The following is a 16,043-nucleotide window of genomic DNA, read 5'->3' on the forward strand; positions in this document are numbered from 1 at the left end:
CTCCAGCCCCGTAAGACCGCTTTTTAAAAGAAAACAGTCTTGCTAACTTTTGTTTCTTTTTTAAATATTTTATTATTATTTTAAAATATTTTATTATTTTTATTTTATGTATATGAGTGTATTGCCTGCATGTGTATAAGGGCACTCATGTCGTGCAAGGCCTGTGGAGGTCAGAAGAAGGCATCAGATCCCTTGGAACTATAGTTATGGGTGGTTGTTTGCCGCCATGTTGGTGCTGGGTCCTCTGCCAGAGCAGCTAGTGCTCTTAACTGCTGAGCCATCTATCCAGCCCTTGTTTTAGTTTTTTGAGACAGGGTCTCAGGTATCCCAGGCTGATTTAAACTTACTATGTAGCTGAGGATGACCTTGAACTTCTGATCCTCCTGTCTCTACCTCCCAAGTGCTGAAATTACACCATGTCAAGCTTATACATTCTGGGAATCAAACCAAAGGCTCTGTAAATGCTAGATAAGCACTCTTTGAACTGAGTCACATCCTCAGCCCCCTGGTTTTTCTCTTTTTTTGAGATTGGGTCTCACTATGTAGTACTGGCAGCCTGGCTTCAAACTCACACAGGTCTGCCTGCCTCTGCTCCCCAGTGCTGGGATTAAAAGTGTGTGCCACTTTTAATGCCCAACTCCTGATAATTGTGATTTAAAAGTAATGTCTCCTTACCTATTAAGCAAATCAGTTAAGAAGTTTTTTTATATTTTTTTATTTATTATTTTATATGTGTGTGTGTATTACCTGTGTGTGCACCTGTGTTGTGCAGTTCCTTCTTTTATTTCCCTTTCCATTCACTTGTGTGGGGACATCTGCATTTAGCCTCTAGTGATTGCTGTCTGTTGTTTGTATCTAGCTGAGTCTCAATATGCTTTTCTTTTTTTATTTTTATTTTTATTTTATGTGTACGAATGCATTGCCTGCATGTATGTGAGTGCACCTATGTCGTGCAATACCTCGGAGGTCAGAAGAGGCCTTAGGATTCCCCTGGAACTGGAGTTAAGGATGGTTCATAGCTGCCATGTGGGTTCTGGGAATCGAACCTGGGTCCTCTGCAAGAACAGTCAATGCTCTTAACTTCTGAGCCATCTCTACACCCCCAAGGAGATTATTATTATTTGTGTGTGTGTGTGTGTTTTTGAGACAGGGTCTCCTTGTAGCCCCAGCTGTCCTGGAACTCACTATGTAGACCAGGCTAGCCTTCAACTCACAGATCCACCTGCCTCTGCCTTCCAAGTGCTGGGATTAAAGGCCTGTGCCACCACGCCCGGCAAGATCATTTTTTTAAAAAAAAGAAAGAAGATTTTGAGGCTAGAGGCATAGTTTACTTGGTAGAATATTTGCATACACCAAGCCCTGGGTTCAGTCCCTAGTACTGCATAAACCAGGCATGGTGGCACATGTCTGTAATTCAAGCACTTAAGAGATCAAGCCTGGGGGCTGGAGAGATGGCTTAACGATTAAGAACACTGGTTGTTCTTTCAGAAGACCTGGGTTCAAATCTCAGCACCCACATGGCAACTAACAGCAGTCTGTAACTCCAGTTCCAGGGAATCTGATAGCCTCTTCTGTCCTACATGGGTATTGCATGGACACAGGTACACTTACCTCCATGCAGGCAATAGACTCATACATATAAAATAAAAATAATAAATAAGGCCAGGCTTGGTGGCACATGCCTTTAGTCCCAGCACTTGGGAGGCAGAGGCAGGCAGATCTTTGTGAGTTCAAGGCCACCCTGGTCTACATAGTGAGTTCAGGTCAGCTGGGGCTACAGGGAGACCCTGTCTCAAAAAGACAAAAAAATTTTTTTTTAAAAAGAGATCAAGCCTAGCCTTGGATACTTAAAAAGAAAAAGAAAAAAAAATAATGATGCCTTTGGACTGAATGTAGCTCAGTAGTAGAGTAGAGCAGGGCCTTAGCAGTTTAAACTTTGGAGTAGTTCTGGGTTAAAGCTTAGGGGGAGATCTTTTTCAATCCAGACCAAGAAATGGCTTCCTAATACCCAAGAGATGGGGCCAGCATGCTAGATAGGAGGCTCTGCAGCCCTGAAAGTGTCCAAGGAGAGGCTGTGTAGGGGGATGGAGATGTGCTTGGGATGTAAGTGGGAGCAAAAGACTCCAAGCTTACCTCCTGCTTGGAGCATCTTTGCTTGCTGGGAGGTGATAGAGACGTATACCACTTGGTATTAATGCTTTTACTTTTGTAGACACTCTGACCTGGTCCCAAGCAGAGACGCTTGGAAATCCTCCATCTCCCCGACATGGCCATGTGATGGTGGCAGCAGGGACAAAGCTCTTTATTCATGGAGGCTTGGCGGGGGACACATTCTTTGATGACCTCCATTGCATTGATATAAGTAAGTAGTTAGAGGGCATGGGGTTTTATGTATTAAAAAAAAAATTTTTTTTTTTGGTCTTTTTTTTTTTTGGATCTCCCTGTAGCCCCAGCTGGCCTGGAACTCGCTATGTAGACCAGGCTGGCCTTGAACTCACAGAGCACCGCCTGCCTTTGCCTCCTGAGTGCTGGGACTAAAGGTATGCACCACCACACCTGGCATATTCAAAAATTTTAAACATGTGCTTTGAAAAAATTCAGCTTTGTGCTTCTGAATTGGTAATTTTACCACCTGGCTGAATCTTCACTAGACTCTGTTGGTTGTGACCTGAATAATAAGAAATAATAACAATTGGGGCTGGAGAGATGGCTCAGCAGTTAAGAGCACTGGCTGCTCTTGCAGAAGACATTAGTTCAATTCCCAGCATCCACATGGCAGCTAACATCCATCCATAACTTCAGTTCCAGGGGATCTGACACCTGCAGCAAAACACTCCTACACATAAAATATAATTTTTTTTTATATATATTTTTTTGGTCTTTTTGAGACAGGGTCTCCCTGTAGCCCCAGCTGTCCTGGAACTCACTATGTAGACCAGGCTGGCCTTGAACTCACAGAGATCCGCCTTTCTCTGCCTTCTTAAAAAATATTTTATTTTATGTGTATGTTTGTATTGCCTGCATGTAGGTAAGTGCACCCGTATAGGGTGCAATGACCGCATAGGACAGAAGAGGCTGTTCCATATCTCTTGGACACAGAGCAGGGGAGATGGAGACAATGCAAGGTTTAATTTCATGAATATAATTTTTTTAAATATTTTATTTATTTTTATTTTATGTGTACAAGTGTATTGCCTGCATGTATGTGAGTGCACCTGTGTCATGTAATGCCATGGAGGTCAGAAGAGGGCTTCAGATTCCCCTGTAAATGGAGTTAAGGACAGTTCATAGCCACCATGTGGGTGCTGGGAATTGAACCCGAGTCCCCTGTGAGAGCAGTCAGTGCTCTTAACCCGAGTTATCTCTCCAGCCTCAAAATATAATTTTTAAAATAAAATTTTATTAGCCAGGTGAGGTGGCGCACGCCCTTAATCCCAGCACTTGGGAGGCAGAGGCAGGCGGATCTCTGTGAGTTTGAGGCCAGCCTGGTCTACATAGTGAGTTCTAGGACAGCTGGGGGTACAGGGAGACCCTTCCTCAAAAAGACCAAAAAAAAAAATTATTATTTTTATTTTCTGTGTATGAGTGTATCGCCTGCATGTATGCAAGTTAACCTATGTCAGAAGAGGACCTAGGACCCCCTGGAACTGGAGTTATGGATGGTTGTTAGCTGCCATGTGGGTAGTGGTAACCAAACCTGGGTCCTCTGCAATAGCAGAGGCTCTTGCTGAGCCATCTCTCCAGCCCCTGGGATGCTTTATTTTATTATTTATTTATTTATTCTGCATTACAGGGGATCAAACCCAGGACCATGTGCATCCTAACCCAAGTGCTGGGATTAAGGGTGTGTGCCACCATACCTGGCCTAAAACCCCATTTTAACATGCATCAAAACTCTTTCTTTTGGCAGGTGACATGAAATGGCAGAAACTCAGTCCCACAGGGGCTGTGCCAGCAGGCTGTGCTGCCCACTCAGCCGTGGCTGTGGGAAAACATGTGTATGTTTTCGGAGGAATGACTCCCACAGGAGCACTGGATACAATGTACCAATATCACACAGGTGAGCAGGTATCACTCCTGGTCTTTAAACAAATATAAACATTCTATGAAAAGTGATATGGGGCTTTGTGTTTTCTAATTTAGTACCTCCATGTCTAAACCCAAAGGAAAGGCTGGGGCAATGGCTTAGTGTCTGAGTGCTTACTGTGCAAGCATGAGGAACTGAGTGTGACTCCTAGCACCCATGGCCGTGTGTGCCTGTAACCCTAGCATTGGGGCGGGGCACAGAAAGGCAGACCCCCAGAACTTATTGGCCAGCCAGCCTAGCTGAAACTGTGAACTTCTGGTTCAGTGAGAAACCCTATCTCAAAGGGAGAGAGCCGTTGAGGAAGATATCTGATGTCCTCCTCTCCCCCCCTCCCCCAATATATACACACACAATTAATTGAAATAAATCTAAAGGACTGAACACTACAGAGTAGTATCATTAAAATAGTAACAGGAGGGGCTGGAGAAATGGCTCAGCAGTTAAGAGCACTAGTTGCTCTTGCAGAGGATCCAGGTTCAATTCCAGCACCCACATGACAGCTAACAACTGCCAATTAACTCCAGATCCAGAGGAACTTGACACCTTCTTCTGACCTCTACAGGCATTGCACAACACAAGTGCACTTACATACATGCAGGCAATATACTCATACACATAAAATAAAAAATAATAAAAAATTTAAAAAATAGTAACAGGAAGCCAGGTGTGGCAGCTCATGCTTGTAATCCAGTATTTGGGGGTCTGAGGCAGGAGGATTGCTGAGAGTTAAAGGCCAGCCTGGGTTATATAGTTACTTCTAGGCCAGCCTAGGCCACAGAATAGGCTCCTGTCTTAAAAACAAAACAACCCAACAAAACAACAGGTTTCCCTGAACTCAGGAGGCAGAGGCAGATCTCTGTGACCTTACAGCCAGCCTGGTCTTCATAGCAAATTCCAGGCCAGCCAGGGCTACAGGGAAGACCCTGTCTCAAAAACAAACAGCAGCAAACAGGGACTCACTATATAGCCCTGGCTGGTGTAGAGGTCACAGCAATCTTCCTGAATGGTAAGATACAGGTGTGCACCATCAGACCCAGTCTATTTTTTTCCCTTTTATTTCGTTTGTGGTTCCGCTGACACAGTAAATCACTGAGTATTTGTGGAAATTTCTTACTGTGAGCCTTTGTTCTATTCCCTAACAGAAAAGCAGCACTGGACCTTACTTCAGTTTGATGCTTTCCTACCTCCTGGACGACTGGACCACTCCATGTGTGTCATTCCATGGCCGGTGACATCCACCTCTGAGAAAGAAAACTCCAATTGTGTGTCTCTGAACTGGGAAGCTGAGAAAGGCGATGCTGCTGACAAGCGAGTGACCCAGGGTGGTGGGTCACATGAGGAAAGTCCAACTGACATATTGCTCTGTTTTGTGTTTGGTGGGATGAGTACAGAAGGAGAAATCTATGGTGATTGTATCGTGACTGTAGTTGACTAATAAAACTCACATTTTTTATTACTTTTATACAAGTGAGCAGGCTAAGGACACGGCTCAGAAGAGCACTTACTACTCTTGCAGAGGACCCCGATTTGTTTCTTAGCACCCACATAGCAGCTAACACTGGTCCTTAACTCCATTTCCAGATCCAACAATCTCTTCTTGCTTCCTTGGGTACCAGGCACACACGTGGTGCACATACATATATGCAGGCAAAACACTCATACACAGTTTTAAAAGTGAAGAGTGGTGGCGCATGTCTTTAATCCCAGCACTCTGAAGGTAGAAGCAGGCAGAGCTCTGTGAGTTCAAGGCCAGCCTAAGTCTACAGAATGAGCTCCAGGCCAGCTGAAGCTACAGGGAGACCTGTCTCAAAAAGACCAAAAATAAAAATAAAAAATAAAGTGAAACCTCAGCTGTTTTCTGCACAAGGTAGCCCTCTTAACTAGTTGTGGTGGTGCACACCTATAATCCCACTTGGGAGGTAGAGGGATCAGGATCAGTTCAGTGCCAATTTAAGCAACATAATAAGTTTTGAGGCTAGCCTAGGCTACACAGGACCCTGGCTCAACAAAACCAAATCAAGGGCCTTCGAGATTGATCAGCAGGTTAAGGCACCTGCCGTCAAGCCTGACAATCTGAACCCACGCAGTATAAAGAGAGAACCAAGTTCATACTTCTGCACAACCTCAAAAATATTTTGAGCCCAGTGTGGTGGTACACACCAGTAATCCCAACACTCAGGAGGCTGGCTGAGGCTGGACTGCAACAAATTCAAGTATACATATGAGATTCTTTCAACTCCAAAAAAAACAATTGGGCAAGGGCAGAGAGTGGGGCATGGTAGCAGGTAGCAAGTTGATCTCCATATGCCTGCTGTGGCATGCATACACAAAATGTTTTTTAAAAAACTTTTAAAAAGTATGGAGAGCCAGGCATGGTGGTACATGCCTTTAATCCCAGCATTTGGGAGGCAGAGGTAGAAGATCTCTATGAGATCAAGGCCAGCCTGGACTAGAGAATTACAGGCCAGCTGAGGCTACAGGGAGACCTCAAAACAATACATCCAATCTTGCTCTTACCTATTTAGTGAACCAGATATCCCAGTGCAAAAAATCCCATTATGAAGGTTTGCCATCAAAATCTATTAGACAACTAGATTCTATAGATTCTAGTACCTATAGATACACAATTTGTAGGTAATGCGTGGACATTTTCCAGTTGGAGCCTCTCTTTAACATGCATCAACTTTTCAGAAAAAAAGCACAGAAAATAGTGGTAGCCTTGGGGGACAGAGAGGAATACTGTTATGCCTAACCACCCCCTAACTCAGCATGGTCAATTTTAACATTTGATTGGGCTTGGCCTGCAGATTTATGTTACACTCCAGGCCTGCTTTTGAGACAAGGTATCACCATGTAGCCTAGATAATCCTGCACCAACCTCTCAGTGTTGTGACTACAGGTACATAATACCATGCCCTGCTCTATGCCTTTTTTTTTTTTTTTTTTTAATGTATATGCGTGTATTGACTGCCTGTGTGTAAGTGCACCCATGTCGTGCAATGTCATGGAGGTCAGAAGAGGGTTTCAGATTCCCCTAGAACTGGAGTTAAGGACGGTTCATAGCTGCCATGTGGGTGCTGGGAATCAAACCCGGGTCCTCTGCATGAGCAGTCAGTGCTCTTAACCATTGAGCCATCTCTCTAGTCCCCTGCCTTGCTATTTTTATCAGAGGGTAAATTGGAACAGGGCAGAAAAAGATAGGCTCTCAAATTGTAGCCTTAAATTCAATGCAATCCTACTACAGCTAGCCTCCTGAGTGTTGGGATTATTGGTGTAAACCACCATGCTGGGTTCAGATTATTTTTGAGGTAGTACAGAACAGTAAGTCAGGGTTGGTGTCAGGTCCCAATCTACCATTCTTAGCACATCTTTCAGTTGGTTGCCCAGCTTTAAAATATACACCCTTGAACAGAGCATGGTGGTACATGCTTTAATTCCAGCACTTGGGAGGCACAGGCAGGTGGGGCCAGGTTTATGGCCAGTTGTGGCTACAGAAGACCCTGTCTCAAAAAGACCAAAAAACAAAAATACTCCTCTTTGGACAAATTTCATGTTAGCATCAGACAAGATCTTTAGTGATCATACTAATTATTCACCCAAAACACCCTTTTCTAAGGAAGCCAATCTAAACCCTGAGCAGTCATGATGAACCAACTCTCAAATTCAAAGTTTAATGCAACCTCAGGGTTGTATTTACATCCCACCACAGTACCACTGAGAAATTTCAGGAATGGAAGTTCAGACTGGGCTTCAAAGTGTTTTTGTGTACTTTTTTGGCACACGTAGCCTGACCTCAAAAGATGTAGCTGAAGCTGGTATTTAATCCTCCTGCATCCAGTCTTGAGCTACCAGCACACCCAGTATGCAGTGCTGAGAATCACACCCAGGACTTCACACATGCTAGTCAAGTGCTCTACCAACTGAGCTAATATCCTCAGACCTCAAAGTAGCATCTTAAAAGTAGACATTAAATCTAGCCCGATACCCTTTTGGGCATGTTTAAGACCCTAGGTACACCATAAAATACATGCAAGTGTGTGAAACTGGCATTAGACATCAGTACTGGGGATTGAACCCTGGGCTTCACACTTGCTAGGCAATGTTCCCACCACTGAGCTATATCTAAGTTTTTTTTGTATCTTTTGTTTTTTTTTTTTTTTTTTTTTTTTTTTTTTTTTTTTTTTTTTCTTTTTGAGACAGGGTCTCTCCGTAGCCTCAGCTATCTTAGAACTCACTATGTAGACCAGGCTGGCCTCAAACTCAGAAAGATCCGCCTATCTCTGCCTCCCAAGTGCTGGGATTAAAAGCGTGCACCACCACGGGCCCTGCATTTTGAGACAGTTTTAAGTTGCCCACAGTGGCCTTGAACTTAGCAGCCTCAGCCTAGAATTAACAACACTGGTAACTCATCTATCCTTCAAGAGATCACACATCACTACTAATAAAAACCACCAGCAATTTTACAAAGGGGAAGTAAGATTTCAGTTATGCTCAAGACAAATGCATTGTAAAATGGCCCTGGCCTAGGGGAAGAATATTAAGTACCTCTTTGCCTTGCCATAAAGCTAGACAAATTCCCAGGAAGTAGCACACCCACCCAACATACCCAGATATACAACTCAAAATCTAGCCTTCAAATTTAGTTATCTTCCTAAAAGATTTAATACTAGAATCTTCCCACAAAAAATTAGACCAGTGTAAATAACAAACATTTATTGGTGTCACTTATGGTAGAAAAGAGTTCCTACACCAGATGTGCATGACCCAATTGTTAAATACATTTCCAAGGTGAACACACACCCTGACCCAGCTTTTTAATTTTTAAGATAGCCAATTCCTCCTCGCCCTGACCCCAAGACATGTGAGCAACTGCTAATGAAAAGCAGTAAACAGCCACTTGGGCTATATCATTTTCAACTCCACTCTGAGGTGAAGATTCCAATTACATTCGAGACTTAAGTTCTCTCAATTTTCTCCTAACGAAAGTTCCTGAGTCCAGTATTTACAATATTACAGCCCTAGCAGATCGGTGCCTACAACTCATCTTTTTCTGATGTATCCTCTTCACCAGTTGGGGGAGGGCCTGCACTTCCATAGAGTTTGCTGATAATTGGTTGAACAATTTCTTCTAGCTCCTTCTTTTTAGCTTTAAAGTCTTCAATGTCAGCATCCTGATGGCTTTCCAGCCATTCAATCTTTTCCTCTACAGCTTTTTCCATGGTCTCTTTATCTTCAGAGGAAAGTTTACCTCCCAGCTTTTCTTTATCCCCAATCTGATTCTTGAGAGAGTAGGCATAGCTTTCCAACTCATTCCTGGTATCAATGCGCTCCTTCAGCTTTTTGTCTTCCTCAGCAAATTTCTCAGCATCATTAACCATCCTTTCAATCTCTTCAGGTGTCAGGCGATTTTGGTCATTTGTAATTGTGATCTTATTTTTGTTTCCTGTACCCTTGTCCTCAGCTGTCACTCGCAGAATGCCATTCACATCTATCTCAAAGGTGACTTCTATTTGGGGCACTCCACGAGGAGCAGGAGGAATTCCAGTCAGATCAAATGTACCCAGAAGATGATTGTCTTTTGTCAAGGGTCGTTCACCTAGAAGTGAAAAACACACAGGAAAAACTTGTTACTGACAAGCATTAGTACACCTGCATCCTAATTTTCATCTCTTAAGACTACAGTGGGAAAAGGGTACTTTATTGAAAAAAAGTAACAAAATTGGTTCTGACTTTAACTGAATTTCATCTTTAATAGCACCCCTTTTTCTTGTTCTTCGATTTCAGAAGGTAATGGGCAAGAGTGCTAAAATAGCTAGGATAACTGCTCAACACTAGCCAAATTAAGCAACCTCTCCATTTGAGTGACAGAAAGCAATTCTTTCCCTGGGCATTTTAATAATGTATATTAAACCACATTCTTCTAAAAACATACCACCATATGGGCAAATATAAGTAATTACCTTCATAGACCTTGATTGTAACAGTTGGCTGATTATCAGAAGCTGTAGAAAAGATCTGAGACTTCTTGGTAGGTACCACAGTGTTCCTTGGAATCAGTTTGGTCATGACACCTCCCACAGTTTCAATACCAAGTGTAAGGGGACACACATCAAGCAGAACCAGATCACCTGGCAAAGGAAAATCAAGTTAGGTTCTAATTCAGGCCATCAGAGTACTGCCAAGCAATCTCTCCATGAACCAAGTTTATCTTTCCCATTTTGCCATTTGCTTAGGTTCTAACTAAGCACAAACACTTTAGGACAAATTAAATAGCTGGTAATTATCTTAAGCCCACCATCTTGTATTCACTGCCTCTTTATTAGTTGTGTGACCCTGTTGCTCACATTCTGTTTTCTAAAGCAACAGCATCTTCTCATCAAACTACTGAAGCAAGTGAAGAGGCAGTGACAGTGACCTACCTGTATCTTGATCACCAGAGAGTACACCAGCCTGGACAGCAGCACCATATGCCACAGCCTCATCTGGGTTTATGCCACGGGATGGCTCCTTGCCATTGAAGAACTCTTTCACCAGTTGCTGAATCTTTGGAATTCGAGTGGAACCACCAACAAGAACAATTTCATCAATATCAGATTTCTTCAAATCAGAATCTTCCAACACTTTCTGGACAGGCTTCATAGTAGAACGGAACAGGTCCTAGGATAAAAGACATGATTACTGCCTATCATACCCAGATACAGTCATTATCCTAAATTCCAGCATCTTACCAGATCTCACTAGCAACGTCAAGGTAACATACCATGTTTAGCTCTTCAAATTTGGCCCGAGTCAGCGTCTCAGAAAAGTCTTCTCCTTCATAGAAAGACTCAATTTCAATCCTTGCCTGATGCTGAGAAGACAGGGCCCGTTTAGCCTTTTCCACCTCACGGCGGAGCTTCTGCACAGCTCTATTGTCTTTTCTGACATCTTTGCCGGTCTTCTTTTTGTACAGCTTGATGAAGTGTTCCATAACACGCTGATCAAAGTCTTCTCCACCCAGATGAGTATCTCCATTAGTTGCCACGACTTCAAAGACACCGTTGTCAATGGTGAGGAGAGACACATCGAAGGTTCCACCACCCAGGTCAAACACCAGGATGTTCTTCTCCCCCTCCCTCTTATCCAGGCCATAAGCAATAGCAGCTGCTGTACTGTTAGAATGAAAGAGAAGGAAAGAAACTTAGGTTCACATCTCTCCTATTTGGCACCATGCTGGATCTCTCAATTCCACACTTACGGCTCGTTGATGATCCTCATGACATTCAGTCCAGCAATAGTGCCAGCATCTTTGGTTGCTTGCCTTTGGGCATCATTGAAATATGCTGGTACAGTAACAACTGCATGGGTAACCTAAAAAAACAGCAAAACACAATTTATATCCAACTTTCCTACATGGTTTAACCCCTATCAACTCCAGTCAAACTACCACTTTAATATCTAGGCCAACTTACTGTTATAGAAATCATACACTTACATCCATAGAACTGAAAGCATTAAGTGATTAAGATGAAAATTACCTAGTTTTGTTTGGTCCACAATAAAGCACTAAATAATTCTGACAAAGACTGCTATTCAGAATCAAAAATTTAAAACTATGAATCATGAGAAATAACCCCAATCTTTAAGAAAACATTTAACATAGTTCTAGAAATATTTACCTTCTTTCCCAAATAAGCCTCAGCAGTTTCTTTCATTTTAGTGAGAACCATGGCAGAAATTTCTTCGGGAGCAAATGTCTTGGTTTGCCCACCTCCAATATCGACTTGAATGTATGGTTTGGTTTTCTTCTCAACCACCTATTATACAGAATGGTGTAACAATTTTTCAGACACTGAACAATGACATTGTAAACTTTAAGTACAGGTGCCTTGTAGACAAACCTCCAGTTTTAGTCTTTTAACTTTCAACTATTGTAGACAGTATCTGTTAATTACACCGTCTCAAGTTTCCTAACCTATCACTTGACTACACCAAAACTCATTACATACGTCAGACCTACAGCCCCTTTTTAAAGAAAAAAAAAAAATCGCCTGAATATGGGTTTTAAAGCCACATCCCAACCCTAAATACCCTCAGCACCCTACCCCGCCCCTATCAGGGTGAGGAAAAGCCGGGCGGACCTTGAAAGGCAAAAACTTGATGTCCTGCTGCACTGACGGGTCATTCCAAGTGCGTCCTATGAGGCGCTTGGCGTCGAAGACCGTGTTCTCGGGGTTGGACGTGAGCTGGTTCTTGGCGGCATCGCCAATCAGACGCTCCCCTTCAGGGGTGAAGGCCACGTACGATGGCGTGATGCGGTTGCCCTGGTCGTTGGCAATGATCTCCACGCGGCCGTTCTTGAACACCCCGACGCTGGCGGAAAAACGCAACAGAAATGAAATGGGCACCTCGCATCACCGCGCCAGGCCGGGAGGCCACGCCCCACTCTCTCCCCTCCCACGAACCCCGCTTACCAGGAATACGTGGTCCCCAGATCGATGCCGACCACCGTGCCCACATCCTCCTTCTTGTCCTCCTCCTCAGCCCGCACTGCGCAGAGCAGCACAAGCGCCGCCACCACCACCACGGAGAGCTTCATCTTGCCGGCGCTGTCGGCCAGGCGCTCAGAGACCAGTCAGGCGTCTCAAGCGGTCAAGCAACAGACTGTGACACCGGAGGACGGCAACGGTTTCGAGCTGAGGGAGACAGAGGCCCAGGGTCAGGACGAGCCGCTACCCGGGCTCAGGGCAGGCGGGGGAGAGCAGGCCGCGGCGCTTACCTCATACACTCGCAAACCACCGAAACTCAGTCTCTGTGTTATCTTGACCAGTGCGGAGCGCGCCGTCGTCGACTCGCCTTATATACCCTCCCCCCAGCCCCGTCGTGGAGGCCACCGATTGGTGGACGCGCTTCTCGTTGGAGCACGTTGATTGGTCCATGCCACCAAGCTGGCCGCCGCCGATTTGAAGCGTCCTCCTCCGCAACGTACGTCATCGCTCCGCCCTCCGGACGGACTCATTGGCTACTGGTCATTCTCAACGTTCGCCAATGAGAAGCAGCATCCGCCTTGTTCGCTGGCCCCATTGGGTCAGCGGCTGCCTGTCCTTCGTGTAACCTCTCACCCCGAGGCGGTTTCCGCCGGTAACCGTTCAAGTCTTCCCCGCACGCTGGGCCCCGGGGGACTGGAACTGGTTCCGTGCGTCAGGTTCCCTCCCCGCCTCGGGGGAGCCTGTGGGACTCGCGTCTTCCGCTTTTTTTTACTGCCGCTCTCCCCTTTCTGTGTCCCTCACCCCCAAGCAGTAAACGGCTTTTTCTCCTGCTAGGTTCCGTCGCTTCCCAAGCCACCCGACCTCGGCGTAGATGCTGCGATCGCCTCAGAGCCCATTTCTCCGCCCTTCACGGCCACTGGTTCTGGGGTATCCCAGCGTTCAGACCCTTTTTGATTCACCGAACCTTCAGGTCTCGAGCTGTGGCCTGGTCTGGGTTCGACTGGCTGTCAACCCAGTCAATTATGTCTCCCTTTCACCCTGTGCGACTGTATTTGTCTTTCCAGGCCCTTTCAAATTTTCCTTTCCTCGGGTAAGTCCCAGGACTGGCTTGGCCAAGTAATTGCACCTAGCCCTGAGTGGCAGCCCTCTCCTGAGAACATTCATGCCAGAGCTCCCCAGCCCGGACATATTTTTCTCTAGCTTGTGACTATCATTTTACAAGTCCTTCATCTCTTGATACCTTCCTTGCTTTTGATACCTCTCTTGACAAGGTCTGATATGCCAAATGCATTTGGCAGGCAAAATCATCCTGCTAATGCTCTAGTTATAATACTGTGTTGCGAAAAAAATAAGTCTACTATAACTTTATTGTGTACTGCAGTTTCCATTGATTTGTTTGGGTTTTTTAAAGAGGGTTTCATGTATCCCAGGCTGGACTTGAACTTCTGATCTCCTAACATTGTTCTACGAGGTTTCCATGTGTCATTCAGTCCTGACCAATCAATTCTTGATAGTAGGTTCCCATTTTCCAGTTGAGACCATTGAGACCAAAAGTGATTAATAGCTAGAATACTCATTGATCTGATGAGTATGGAGTTAAAATTAGCAGTCGGGTTGATTTTACTTCATTGTCAATACTCCTTAACATTTTTTTTTTCCTGAGACAGGGTCTCATGTTACTTAGGCTGGCTTCAAACTCTTTGTGCGGCAGAGGATGACCTTAAACTCTTGATCCTACAGTCTAGATCTCCCAGGTGCTGGGATTATAGGCATGCAGCACTGTGGCCAGTTTTACCGGGTCCCGGGGATCGAACACAAGTGTGTTCTCTGTGTATGCTACGCGAGTACTCTGCCAACTGGCTTACATCCCCAGTGCCCCAATAGCTTTTTAAAAATTCAACATTTAACGCATGTTTGGGAAGACCTGGTATGAGACAGACCAAAAACCTGACAGAAAATATTTCGAACTGGGATTAGTGGCCTAAATCTGCAATCTCATTTGATAGGTAGAAGCAAGAGGATCAGGAGTTCATTGTCATTTTTTAATACATCGTGAGTTAGAGGCCAGCTTGAGCTATGTAGACCCTCTTTCAAATTTTTAAAATATATTTTATATATACACATGCTTATAAATATGTTTGGGGCCGGTCGTGGTGGTGCACGCCATTAATCCCAGCACTTGGGAGGCAGAGGCAGGCGGATCTTTGTGAGTTTGAGGCCAGCCTGGTCTCCATGGTGAATCCAAGACAGCTGGGGCTACAGGGAGACCCTGTCTCAAAAAGACCAAAAAAAAAAAAGATGCTTGGATCATTATCACAGGCAGGAAATGGTGACTGGTGATTTTATTTTTCCTATTAAATGTATTCTTGAGATACATGAGTACACTCTGTCCAAATACTACTGAAACATATTACACACAGTTTGCTAACACATAGTTTGCTAAAATGCTAAGCCTATGAGTCAGTGTTGAAGAATTTTCTCCTTTTGTGCTCCTCAGTGGTTATGCTAATGACTCATTTGCCTCCATCTTTACTATAGAGATTGCATCATGCAACTTTCAGCAAAGCTCGTAATACCACATTGACCCTCCTTTGGGTTGCATCAGTCTAATATCAAAATAGAAATCACACTAGGCATGATGGCATAGGCCTTTAATGCCAACACTTGGAAGCCAGAGGCAGGTGGATCTCTGTGAGATCAAGGCCAGCAGGGTCTACATAACAAGTTCCAGGCCAGCTGAGGCTACAGGGAGACCCTGTCTCAACAAAACGAAATAAAAACCTCTATTTCAGCCTCACTCTGGATTTTGGAGCACACATTTGCAACTCCTTTTTCTTAAGTATATTTTTAGTTATTTGGCGACTGTATATGGTGCTGGGAACTGAACTCAGGACCTTGCACACCACTGAATACACCTCAAACCCTGACTCCAGTTCTTTTCCATAGGTATATTTTGCAAGTCCTTTTCCTAACATTTAGAAAAATGTATCTGAGCTGGACCTGTTGGTACAGACCTGTAATCCCAGATACTCAAGTGAGGCAAGAGGATCACAAATTCAACACTGGCCAGGGCTGCAGAGTGAATTTAAGGCCAGCCTGGGGAACAGTGAGACCCTGCCTCAAAACAAAAAAAGATATAGCTCATTATTAAAGCACTTGCCTAACATGTTTAAGGCCCTATTTTCAACACACACACACCCCACACCTGGCTAATTTCTTCTGGTTGGTTGGTTTGGGTTGAGTCAGGCTCCTATAGCTCAGGCTTGCCTCAGAGGTCTATGTGGTCAAGGCTGATCTTTAACCCCTTATCCTCCTGCCTCCACTTCCCAAGTGCTGGGATTAGAGTTAGCTATCTGTCTAATCTGTAAAGAATTGTCTTTCAGTGGTATGGTATCCTTTATTCTTTTTTTTTTTTTTTTTTGGTCTTTTTGAGACAGGGTCTCCCTGTAGCCCCAGCTGTCCTGGAACACACAGAGACCCACCTGCCT

At 44.4% G+C, this 16,043-nt stretch overlaps 2 protein-coding genes across 5 annotated transcripts in view; one reads left to right on the top strand and one right to left on the bottom strand.

Moving 5' to 3' along the window:
• Positions 1 to 5,549, top strand: part of Rabepk (Rab9 effector protein with kelch motifs) — a 22,068-nt gene extending 16,519 nt beyond the window's left edge. For all 4 annotated transcript variants that reach the window (XM_029559625.1, XM_008824800.2, XM_008824808.2 and 1 more), the window contains 3 exons: positions 2,213 to 2,362; positions 3,911 to 4,060; positions 5,230 to 5,549. In XM_029559625.1, the coding sequence (XP_029415485.1) occupies positions 2,213 to 2,362; positions 3,911 to 4,060; positions 5,230 to 5,522 (593 nt within the window). In that variant the 3' untranslated portion in view covers positions 5,523 to 5,549. The remainder of the gene's footprint in view (positions 1 to 2,212; positions 2,363 to 3,910; positions 4,061 to 5,229) is intronic.
• Positions 5,550 to 8,785: 3,236 nt separating this feature from the next.
• On the bottom strand, positions 8,786 to 12,939 carry Hspa5 (heat shock protein family A (Hsp70) member 5). The gene is made up of 9 exons (XM_008824820.3): positions 12,846 to 12,939; positions 12,541 to 12,762; positions 12,208 to 12,439; positions 11,746 to 11,883; positions 11,325 to 11,437; positions 10,848 to 11,238; positions 10,507 to 10,744; positions 10,048 to 10,215; positions 8,786 to 9,683 (listed from the first exon to the last, which is right to left on the bottom strand). Exons 2-9 carry the CDS (start codon positions 12,663 to 12,665, stop codon positions 9,121 to 9,123), a joined length of 1,968 nt encoding a protein of 655 aa, XP_008823042.1. The 5' UTR covers positions 12,666 to 12,762; positions 12,846 to 12,939; the 3' UTR covers positions 8,786 to 9,120.
• Between the last annotated feature and the right edge of the window lie 3,104 nt (positions 12,940 to 16,043).

The sequence above is a fragment of the Nannospalax galili genome, unplaced genomic scaffold (genome assembly GCF_000622305.1).
Source record: "Nannospalax galili isolate Female #2095 unplaced genomic scaffold, S.galili_v1.0 scaffold290, whole genome shotgun sequence".
Classification (NCBI taxonomy): domain Eukaryota; kingdom Metazoa; phylum Chordata; class Mammalia; order Rodentia; family Spalacidae; genus Nannospalax; species Nannospalax galili.